Source organism: Copadichromis virginalis, linkage group LG16 (assembly GCF_057382275.1).
Source record: "Copadichromis virginalis isolate Kocher_CV1m ecotype Utaka linkage group LG16, C_Virginalis_male_GT1.1, whole genome shotgun sequence".
In the NCBI taxonomy this organism is placed as follows: domain Eukaryota; kingdom Metazoa; phylum Chordata; class Actinopteri; order Cichliformes; family Cichlidae; genus Copadichromis; species Copadichromis virginalis.
In genome coordinates, this window is record NC_140633.1 from 9,629,385 (window position 1) to 9,641,104 (window position 11,720).

The following is an 11,720-nucleotide window of genomic DNA, read 5'->3' on the forward strand; positions in this document are numbered from 1 at the left end:
CAATCTGGATTTTTTTAAATAAAAGTGAAAACTCCAACACATATTTAGGCTACAATGCAGTTTTACATTATCAAAGCTTATTTCATCCCAAAACACTGTTGCTACTACAGATTGTGCTATCTGCTCTTTTTATTTTTTGCTTAAGTGTCCCGTATCTTATGCCAAAATAACTTCTTTGTAAGTGTTTTCTTTTTAAAACATCCCCTTTAAGACACACGGACTGTGTTTGTAAGAGGTGGGGTACACACTAGGAGCTTAAAGGAGCAGGAATGCTTTAATCTTGACGCTTAAAGTATAATTTAAATGAAGCTAACAATGCTATAAACATCCAACAGATTAAAGAAACAAAAGGCAGAAAAATGATGGATGTGCACAGGAAAAAAAACAAAAACGGGACTTGTCTAGTCACAGGAATTAGTGTCTGAACCACCTGGACATCAAACAATGAAGAAATCAAAGGACACGGCTCACAGTCATCACTTGAAAAGCCAGGAAACTTTTAAAGCTTTTAGAGAGTAAACATAAACTAAGCTGAGGCAGACTCCACAACCACAAACAAGCAAACAACGGCTGAGAGGAATAAAATGGACAGGAAAACCCAAGCATGCAAGCATGGAATGAAAGGTTTATTGAACTAAATCAGGAATGTAATCAAACCTTTAAATAAAATAAATGACAGAACACAAACATCTGGACCACAGTTTGCAGCAACGAACACTGTACCTGCAAATCCTACAGACACCAATTTTCAGTATTAGACTTCACATCGTTCTTTCTAAAGCAAAGCGTCTTAAAAGAAACCAAAAAACGAGTCGTGGGGAGGCAACAAATCTACTCTACTTTTTTTTTTTAAGTTTCATTTAAAAAGAGGGGAAGGGAAGCGGGGAGAGGTATGAATTATATCACTGTATAATTCGAATCAAGCTTTACGTGATGGAGCTCTGCTCACTGCTCAGACAGCCGCTCGACTGTACCCAAGTCAAAATACAGATCCTTCACAGCTGCAAGCTCTCTGACTAAACAAAAGTAGCTCTGTAAGTTTGTTCATGAATAATATAAAAGAGAAAAAACAAAACAAAAAGATAACACCAGTTCTTTGTGTACAACCAAAACAACGGCTGTATTAAAGAAAGTTACTTGATAATTGGACCGTCTGCCAGGTCAGTTCTGGCAGTTTAAACCTGGTCGGGTTTCCAATAAGCGTAATTTTGTTCCTCGTTTATTTGATGTTTTGGTTTCTTTTTTCATTTTCTCCCCCCTCGTTTGAATCTTGCTGAATGCCGCTGGGCTCACTCCACTTTGCCGTAGTCCTCTATGTGACCCAGCACCTTCTTCCTCTGCCGGATCATGTGGAAGTAGAGCTGGGGAAAGACTGGGAGAGGCAGGGGGAAAGAACAAATTAATACATTCTCCAATAAATGCTGATCAGTGCACCAACTCCTATTCAAGTTACAGTTAAGTCAAAGTGCAGATGTTGAGTGCTTAAGAGAACACGTTCACCACTGAGAAATTACACACAGACCACTAAACAACAACAACAAAATATGAACCAACTTTCTATCTACACATTTCCTACAATACCACAAAAAAGGGGAAAACTATAACCAGTTGCAATAGATTCCACATGCATATCTAATAATGTGACCACTGAGTGCATAATATTGTAATTATGCCTTTGATATGCGCGTTTATTTTTTCTTTTAAGAACCCCACTAATTATGTAATAGCTTATGTCATTATGGGTCTGTGTCCACAGGCAGCTGAAAGCAGCCATGACCTCATTTTCAGCACCCTTCTCTCAGCACTTGTTGTTGCTAGGATACAAAAAACATTTTCTTCAGATAGAGATCGTAAATAACCGGGCTGTCAGAGACAACTAGGACCAAAATCCCTTTCACTGTTGTTGACAAGGTTGATAACATAAGTCCATCACTTCTCACTCATCAACATCCTATTTGGTAGCTGCAGCCCCGAAACCTTCAACTTAAACATGGCAACATCAGATTTATTGCCAAGAAGTATTATTGCAACAAAGAAATATCCAACCATTTCCTAACTTTTCATGCCATGTTTAGTTCTTTTCTCAGTTTTACAGGCTCTCTGTTGTGAAATGTGTAAATATTAGGGTGGCCACAAACAAGCAGCACTCAGCTCATAGCAGTCACCAACCAACAGTAGTGAATCCTTAAGTGCAATTCGCATACATAAGCAGATTTCTAGTGTTTTAAGGGTAAAACTGCCTTCCCTGTTCAAAAGAAAAGGGAAGACTTTTTTTGATTTCTTTTTTAATTTAGCACTTTAGTACTACATCTCCTAAGTGAAAAAGTAAAAGCCTCTAAATGAAGTTATGAGAGTGAGAAATGCTTTGCAACATGCAAAAAGCCATCTGAAGATGTGACTGAGAATCCTCCCACAGGGAGCTCTGCATGTTTGATTAGGAGTCTGCAAATATTTTTCAAAACTAAATGTCTAAAATGGCATTTATTGATCAGTTTCTGATGCAAAAAAAAAAACCTGCAAATGAACAATGGGCTATTTCACTACACAAGGTAGAATGGAAAGTCTCGCCTTTGACTTACGGGGAATGTAGGAAATCATGATGAGGATGAGGAAGGTGTAGTAGTCGAAAGAGAAGTTGTACTTGTTGGGTAAGGTAACAGAGTACAGGCCTGTCTTCTGCACGTATGGCAGCGCTGCATAGATAGTCAGCAGTTCCCCAGTCACTCCCATGGGATACAACACGATGAAGAAGGTGTACCTACAGTACAGAGGTTTATTAATGAGAGGGGAAGGGAAAGAAACAATTAGCCTCATCACTTTATCGTTTATTTGCTGTTTTAGTAACAGGAAGCAGTATCGTAGTAAATCATTCCCTAAAACACTAAGTAAGAGGTGATAGAAAACATTAAGAGTAATAATGCAAAGCAGCATTTAGAGTATTAAATCTGAAATCACGCAGAAATCATTGACATGATTTAAATATATACTGTGACACAAACATAAAGCAACAGCAGGTGCAAAAAATGCAACTCAAAAAGATCCTAAATCATTGAAGTGTTAAGCAATCACATGTTTTAAACAGAAAGAAGCAAAGTTTGCAATTAAATATGACACGTGCACACAATGACGATGTTGTCTTCTACAGAGAGAAAACTCTTCATCTGTCTCTTCTATAACTTGCACTCCAAACCCAGCGACTGTCTTCCGTGATCCTACAATGAATTTTCCACAAATGCACAACAAATTTCTGTCTCTCAGGGCTCACGTCAAACTCAGAGTTGAACACCAATATAGCAATGGTCCCATTTGCTTCCTAGCAACAAAGACCTCGGGGAGGGAGGCTCTTAACCACTGTTGCCTTGGTTGTAGATGCAGACAGAGAGAGGCTTGTGTTTTAATTGTTGAAGCACAAGCTTTTCTGCATGTTTGATGACATCGACGAAATAATTTGGCAGTGTTTGACGTAATGTGATGAACAGCGACTCCTTACTGCTTTAGCATCCTCTTTTCACGCAATACGACCTTAAGATTTTCATTCATAAAGGATTGAATTAGGTTTGAAAAGAGGTCAAGTAAACAAAAACATTAATCAATTATTTTCCTTTAATTACATTAATTACATTTATTATTTTGTTTGGAAAACAGGCTGAGAACTAACAGTGGAACACCCAAGGAGTCTATTTTTATTGCATTTTTTATGTAATTATTAACAGATTGAAATTTGTCCTGACTGAAAGCATTATTAGCAGCTTGGTGGCTTTGTTCTCTAAGGACCTGACTCCAGTCAGCCATTTCTGTTTATCTTTGCATCGATCAACTAACAGGTAAAAGGTTGAGCCACAATGCAATTCAATAAATTTGAATTTGCATATTATCATTTTGATAATATGCAAAAAAAAAGGACGAATAAACATAAGCAAACAAAGAGAAACAAGTTAAGAAAAATGAAATAAAATATGCAAAGCAAAACATAAATAAATATATTTTTTTTAAAAATCATTAATCATGTAATTCTTAAGATGATGATGAAAATATATTTAAACACAGGAAGCAGATTAAATATTAAGAATTTAAAGAAATTATTAATGCCTTTTTTATTACTTTAGTTCAGGTTGTTGTTTATTATTTCATCTTTTATTCTTACTTTTAGCACTTTCAGTCCTCCATTGGATGAAAATACTCTTTAATTATTTCTTACCTAGCCCATTTGATGAGGTATGGCAGGTGATTGAGCAGGCTGAAGGTGTAGAAGGAGTAGCGGATAATCTCTGTGACAGTCCAGGCTGTGACAAACAGCAGTACACTGTCCTCACTTTGAACCTGCGCACACACAGAAAAAGAAGGATGATGGAGGGAGAACAGGCGAACAGACGGCCTTGCATCATGTTACAGTAGTTACTCTGCTGTAGGCCAAACTTGACTTTCCCCCCTCACAGAACCATGCTGTTTGTTTCAGATGCTCAGATCACACTGCAGGCCAACATTCACTATCCTTAAATATTATTTTAAAAACAACGTACATTTTATGTTAAAGAGACAAGCGCACTATGCATTAATTCACTCTTCTAAATACACCCTAGAAATGCATTCACGTAAAGGGGAAGAGAGAACAGTTTGAGAGAAATGTCAGTGCATCATCATTCAGACAAACAGGAAATAAAACCCATCAGAGATTAGACAGATGCTGTCGATTCATTCCTGCAGCCTTACAGCAAAACTGTAATGTTACTTACTCGTTTACTCCTCTTCAAGCTACGAACAGGGCAAACAGTAGATCAGCTGGTCAATTTTGAATTTAAGTGAATGAAACAATGTAGAAGGACGGTGTAATTCAAGTTCAGTTTACACAAGTAGCAAAAGGAAAGAAACTCGCTGTACCTCTTTGACACTGTGCGTGACAGCCCACGTGAGGAAGACCCGGGACATGACCTGGAATCCAGTCAGGACCACAGAGGATGGTACGATTCCTGGGAGATGAGGCAACACACAAACACTGAACATATAAGCATGCAAGACTACTGGTTTTAGTACAGCTGACTAAAACTGTCCTCTCTTTGGTACACCCTTTCAGCTATACAGAAAATCTATTCATGTCTACACAGTCACTTTCAGAACATTAATTGTAAAGCGCGGAACATTTCTGCAATGCACCAGCTGCCGTCCATCAGCTATAGACAGGTTAACCTTGAAAGCCTGCAGACGCTCTGCATGTACACTGTGTTAACTCACACTTCACATGTTTTAGCTGCTCCTCTGTACGGGTCAAATGCATGGCAGTCACCAAGAGCTCTGTTTGCCCAGTGACAATTCCAGTAAAGTTTGATCGAAAGAAAGAAAGAAAATAGATGAATCTGTCCTAAGTGATGACAAAAAAAGAAGAAAAAAAGACGAAGAAAGAATATGTTGTTTTCAATAGTTAATTCAGTTTAATTCTGAATATTAAACGTGTTACACCTGTCCTGATGTATAGTTTTGTTTTGTTTTTTACTAGCAGTATGTAGCACGTAAGGGCTTAAACTGCTATAAGGAAATATTAAGCACTTTTATTATATTTTTGTATACTTTGTATACAACTTAGTTACAAATGTGTAACACAAACAAAGGTCCATACCAAACAATGAACCATTTATTAACATCTGTGCTCCTTTAAATCAATATTCGGCCCTGCAATCATAGATCAGAGCACAACTATATTTGAGCCCACGTTCATTTTGGCCTCAGCTACACATCTGCAAAGCTTTGTGGCGGTACCTTGCACAGTTATGACTTTACCACACTAACAAAATGTGTCCACAGAGTGACAGACAGACATGTAAACACTTGCCACAATGTCTAACCACCTTTGTGGGAGTTCCTAGGAACCTCAAGGGTCATGTGTTGTTATGGTGGGACTAAGCTTCCATTCACAGTCTAAATGTAGCTTTTCACTAAAATTTAAAATTGCTAATAATAATAATCATAATAATGTAATTTTTAAAGTAGTACATTTGAGAAAGATGCTGATGAGAGACTTTGTGAGTAACATATCCACATATAGGACAGTTATAAATGATGATGCAGTGTGTGTGTGTATGTGGACAGCAGCCTCGGGTAGCCTGTTTACAGTATGAAAGGTCAGTTAGCTTTAGCTTCAAATCCCAGATAACGGAGAGAAAGGTTTGTGCATTACAACCGTGGCCAACCGGGCCACAGCCACTCTCCTCATCACATTAACGCCACGTAAGCAAACAGCTTCTCTGCCCTCTTTTTTTGTACACACTTCAGATGTGAAAAGGTTTTGTTTGTCTGTACATATTTACATCTGACTTACATCTACAAATACGATTTCACGACTCATAATTATGTCTTCTGTCAAAACTGTAAACTGAGATATCAAGCTTTGTTATCCGATTTGTCAATATGAGATCTGCAAACATGCGTTGCCCAGTAAAAAAAATGACGTTATAATAACTGACGTGTTTGAGGATCAAACAACAAGGTGCAACTGGGTGTCTGTGTTCCAGTAAAGATGAGTTAACTTGGTTGTGAAGGTCAAAGATTTCACAAATTAAACTACATTTTTCAAACCTCTGGAATAAATAGCACTGGTTTAGAAAAGAAACGAGCCAACTACAAATTTAAAACCACCCAAATGTGTCATTAACTAAACAGCCATCAAGGTTACTTCATATTCTGTTCGGAATGTAAACAACAAACATCTGATACTCGATTTCTCCAGCATCTTTAACATATTTCACCCTGTAGCAGAGGTAACTGAAGGTCATACTGAGAAAAAGTGAAGTAAATTTGAGTCACTAGAAGAGTTTTAATGCTCGCTGGATCTGGACTATCTGGAACTGGTCTAATGGGAAGCACACCAAACAGTCTCCCAGAGGATGTTCCCTCTTTTGGGGATAAAATCAGAGAGCTGCCTAAAATACTTACACCATATTAAACGCTGAATACACATATTTATGTGCCATGGGTTTAAGGCATGATCAAATTTATAAAATACAAACAATCAATGTACTCCATTTCTGACACGGGTACCTAGCTTACAATATGGAAGAGGAAATATGTGAAAAAGTTCAAGGGGCCCGAATACTTTTGCAAGCCACTGTATTTGCTTCTGTATTTATAACTGTGTTTCAGTGGGCAGCGTGTGGCTCAGTGGTAAGGACTAACGCCTGGGAGCTTCTTCTGTGTGCAGACAGTGTTCCCTCACTGTGCTTGTGTGGGTTTTCTCCAGGAACTCGGGCTTTTCCCACCATCAAACAAACCCACATTAGGTTAACACTGCCTCACAAACAAAGGTCGTTCAAGAATTTCCCTTCCTTGTTTAAAAAAAAGAAGCTTAATCAAATTAAACAGCTGTTTTTAAGCATTTCTGCACATTACCCTTTGAAGATATATAAAACTTTAGTCCTGGGTACTTGGTGAGGAAGCTTTACCTAAAAGGATGACTGAATGGATGGATCTAAATCTAATCTGTGCTTCACTGGTGACACGAAGCAAGTGTAAGTGAGGGAAGGTGCAGTCTGAGGAGAAACTCACCTACAGCACAGTGCAGTATCTGTAAAAGAGGAAAATGATCATAGAAATTGACTCAATCTGTTTCTGGAATAAAGTACACGGACACATTTTTAACTCTAGCTACTGTTGGTCCAGTTTATACGCAGAAGAACTCGAAGATTTCCTATAAAAAATGTTCCAAATACCTACCCCGTTAATACATTATATATTCTATTGAAACAAAATGCTGAGAGTCACTGAACCAAGTCAAAAATCATTGGTCCTATTTTTGATCACCTAACTAAGCTGAGGTCGGTAGTGCATGTGTCATTTGATGAATGGAATATATTGACTTTAAGTATACAGTGCGTATGGACAGCATCACTGCAACACCTCTAACACTCACTACACACATCTGGGTCAGTATGTGTGTTAGCATGACCACCCTAAACACATGTAAGGCTAAAAGAATGTCTACATACATTTTTTAACCTAGTGTTGAAAAACATTAGAAAATGATATTCATTTGTAGTTTGCACCAAACGATAATTTTAGGATCTTAAAATACTTAAAATAGAAACTAAAATCCTTAAGTCATTAACTGTGTGGCTTCAACATGGTACGGAGAGGCATGTTAAGTTATCAGTTATCAGGGCATACCAAACTCTGAAGAGAATCAAAGACACTGTTAGACACTGTCCATTATTAGTTTGCCCTATATGTGTCAAAAGGCTAATGCTGGATTAATAAAATGGTTTTTTTCTCATTACTAGTCTCTACATACAAAACTGATAGTGTGTGCTGATATGAGCAATAGTAGTGACCTCTGAAATAATACCACATATTCAACAGACCATACACCTGCTGCATGCTCAGTTTTTATCAGTTATGCCACACCTTTAGTGGTTATCTCACCTCGAGAACAGCTCCAGTCTGAAAGAACTTCAGAGGTTTCTCTATGGAGTAATACAGCCCATGGTAGCTTCCTCTGGCCAGGTAAGCTCGAACCAAACCCACAGCTATCACCAGCCACCTAAACAGTAGAGGAAAATGCAATGCGGTCACTTCATAAATGAAAAACAAGGCCTACCAGATGATCTTGCTGTAGAAATAAACATCTTATGATGCGTCTGTAGTTTATGTGACATACAGTCAAAAGCAGCCATTAAAACAGCTGCGATTTTTGCATCTTTTGGCAAACATGTGCACACAGACAAACACAACACACACACACAGGTAACAAGTTATAGAAAAAAAATATTTAAGAGGTCTTATTACTGGGTGCTTAGTGGTGGTGCTGGACCACCTTGTGCTACCATTCTTTGTATATATTTTTCCTCATTTCAAGGATTGGTCCCTGAGCTGGAAATGTCAGACGCGAACTAAATAAAAATAATGTAGTTAAGATTAATTCAGAGAAAGTTTCATTTCACACTCTGGTTTTAATGACTCTTAATCTCCGTCTTGGCTGCATTTGATATCAACTCTGGGGCCAGTTAGGCAGAAACTGAGCAGGTCTGCTTAGCGGCTGTGGCTGAATATGCAAAACCGTGCCTGCGAAAAAACACCCTAAGTGCTCAGCACAAAGCAAGCACTGTACAGGCCGTCAATACTGAGGAGGGTAAATGTGGCCTAACTGGTTGAAACAGTCAGCAAACAAGTCACCATTCAATTGTGCAACAGTCTGAAAATCAGAGCAATAAAATCTGCAAAAGGATTACTGTGTACACGGTTCAAGATAACTACCATTTGAAAAGCTAAGAAAATATGTTTGCATTATTAAAAATGCAAAACAACAACCTCCATCACAATCGTATTCTTTCTCCAAACATACACTTTAAAAAACAACAACAACAACTCATTTGTAGGTTTAAAAAAAATCTCATTTAAATCACCGAATTGTCTTTTCAGTCCTTAAAAAGATTACTTTATTTTAATATTATAAACTATCACATGTGGTTTTGGTAACATTTACGATAATCTTTCTTTCATTTTCATAATTCTCTCTCATTCATTTGAGCGGGTGCTAAATAAACAAAAATCAATCTCAGTAATCCAACAAAACAGCATGTCCAATGCGTGAATCCGCACTTTCTGACATAAAACAACTAAAAAAAACCCGCACACAATGAATATCTGTCATAATATTCCTGTACTGTATGGAGTAGCGTCCCGTCAGTCACAATTAATGTCCACGCCAGGTGGCTGTCTGTTGCTCCTCTAATGTTAATCTTTGTAAGCCCTTGGATGCAGGAGGAACAACGTCCAAAGTTGTGCTTCTCCTTAGCGCGCTTAGGCATGTTTATGACATTAATAACTGCAAAAAAACTGGAAGAATATTAACGCTGTAACACTACAATGGGGAACTCCTTCGCCCATTATTTAGCACAGCCCATCAGCACCACCAGAGACATTTCTATCATCCACCACCCAGCAGCATTAGCACGAGGAAACACGCTACGTACCCCGCTGTCATAACAACGTTGTAAATGACGAGATATGCCGTGGCCAGGGCACCGGGTCCCTTCTTTCTCTTCGCAGCCACATCGCCGTGGGCCGCCTTGCTGGTTCCCGAAGCAGCTGCCGACATAACTGCAACTATCAACGGTCTCCGCTCCTGAACGACGGCGGGTGTCAGGAAAGGAACATGGGCCACACCAGGAAGTGTCGTACTGAAACGGGATGTTCGCTCTACCTCACTTCCGTCTTCGTTTTGAGAAGCGTAGTTTAAAAATAAATAAATAAAAACAATTAAATAAATATTCATTTTTTAAACATCAAAAATATATATGTATTTATTCTCTTATTTAAGTTTATTATTTTAAAATATTTTTATTTGCCTTATTTAACTAAATTACTGCCCGCAAAGTGTGCAGGATCACTGAGTTATCATCGTCAGGTCCTGTGACTGCAGGTGGCGGTTTGTGCCACCCTGTTTCAGGGGCCCGGTTTGTGTTTCTTCACATTGCCTTATTCGTTTTCTAAATAATGAATAATTTTCTGCGGCAAATAAGTGGCACAGAATATTTGATTGTTCTGACTTGGAATTTCTAATCAGCAATGAAAGTATCGTTATGGAGGACCCAATGTTTAAAATATTTATTTATTTATGTATTGCTTCTGAGTGTATTCAACCTTTAATAAACCCCCAGTTTATTGTTCTCCTTCTGATTTGATTTAATCTTATTTACTTTATTTTTATTTACTTTATATTTATTTTTATTTACTTGCGTACTTATTCTTACATACATTTATTTATTTATTGTTTTAGGCATTTATTTCTTTGAACATAATTACCACAGCTTGTTTGTATATGTACAAGGACAGTAAAGGCCTATTCTATTCTATTACATATTTTCAGGAATACTGAACGTTTCACCAGCAGTCAGAAACCTAATAATAGAGTTGGGCCAGCTTTTAAGAACCGGGGAAACTAATTTGCTTTAAAAATGGCAAGTAATTTTCTCACAAACAACCAAGCAATTGATTGTGAAACTGATAGTGGACAAATCTACAAACAAGCCCAACAATGATTTTTGCTTATTGCGCTTGGCAAACACCACAAATACACACTAACAGATCCACAGCCAAAATATATCATCAAATTCAAGTTAGTTCCTCAATTCTCTATTCCTCCTGTTTGACCTGTTGCCCCCACTAATAATAGGTCATTCAAAACACAGATCACCAGACTCATGAGCAGATTCTTCCCCAAGGTCATTTGGACTCTAAATCAACATACAAAATCAACATAGCTCTTGTGTAACTTTCAAAATCGTTCTTGTCAAATTTGTCATTTTGAAATACATTTTTCATTACACTACTACAATACCAAGTTTTTATTTAATTTTAACTTTGTATATACCAGCTTTGTATATACACCTATGCTTTTTACATATATTTACTCTTTGTAATATTTAGCTATTTTTTTTAATTAGTTGTGTAAAAAAATACTCCACCAACCACTTAATGCATTTTACCATTTTCAGTAACAATAAACTATTTTTTTATTACATTCTTTTATATTGTATTCTATTCCATTCTTAAGAGGTTAAACTGACCTGAACTACATCTAGATAGACACCTGTGCTTATGCTTTAGGGAACCATACTCTACAATAAAACGGCTCTTATGATGGCTTCTGCACTTTTAAAGAATTTTATGTCACTGTCATTGAAACTGAAGAGTCACAATTGACTGTACAAGAAGATGATTTTGGTTTTTGATGC

The 11,720-nt window shown here is 37.5% G+C and overlaps 1 protein-coding gene across 1 annotated transcript; it reads right to left on the reverse strand.

Annotated features, from left to right (window-relative positions):
- Positions 1–605: 605 nt before the first annotated feature.
- Positions 606–10,193, reverse strand: hacd2 (3-hydroxyacyl-CoA dehydratase 2). The gene is made up of 7 exons (XM_085435182.1): positions 9,957–10,193; positions 8,407–8,524; positions 7,534–7,552; positions 4,879–4,967; positions 4,199–4,320; positions 2,580–2,758; positions 606–1,372 (listed from the first exon to the last, which is right to left on the reverse strand). Exons 1-7 carry the CDS (start codon positions 10,079–10,081, stop codon positions 1,290–1,292), a joined length of 735 nt encoding a protein of 244 aa, XP_085291308.1. The 5' UTR covers positions 10,082–10,193; the 3' UTR covers positions 606–1,289.
- Positions 10,194–11,720: the final 1,527 nt, after the last annotated feature.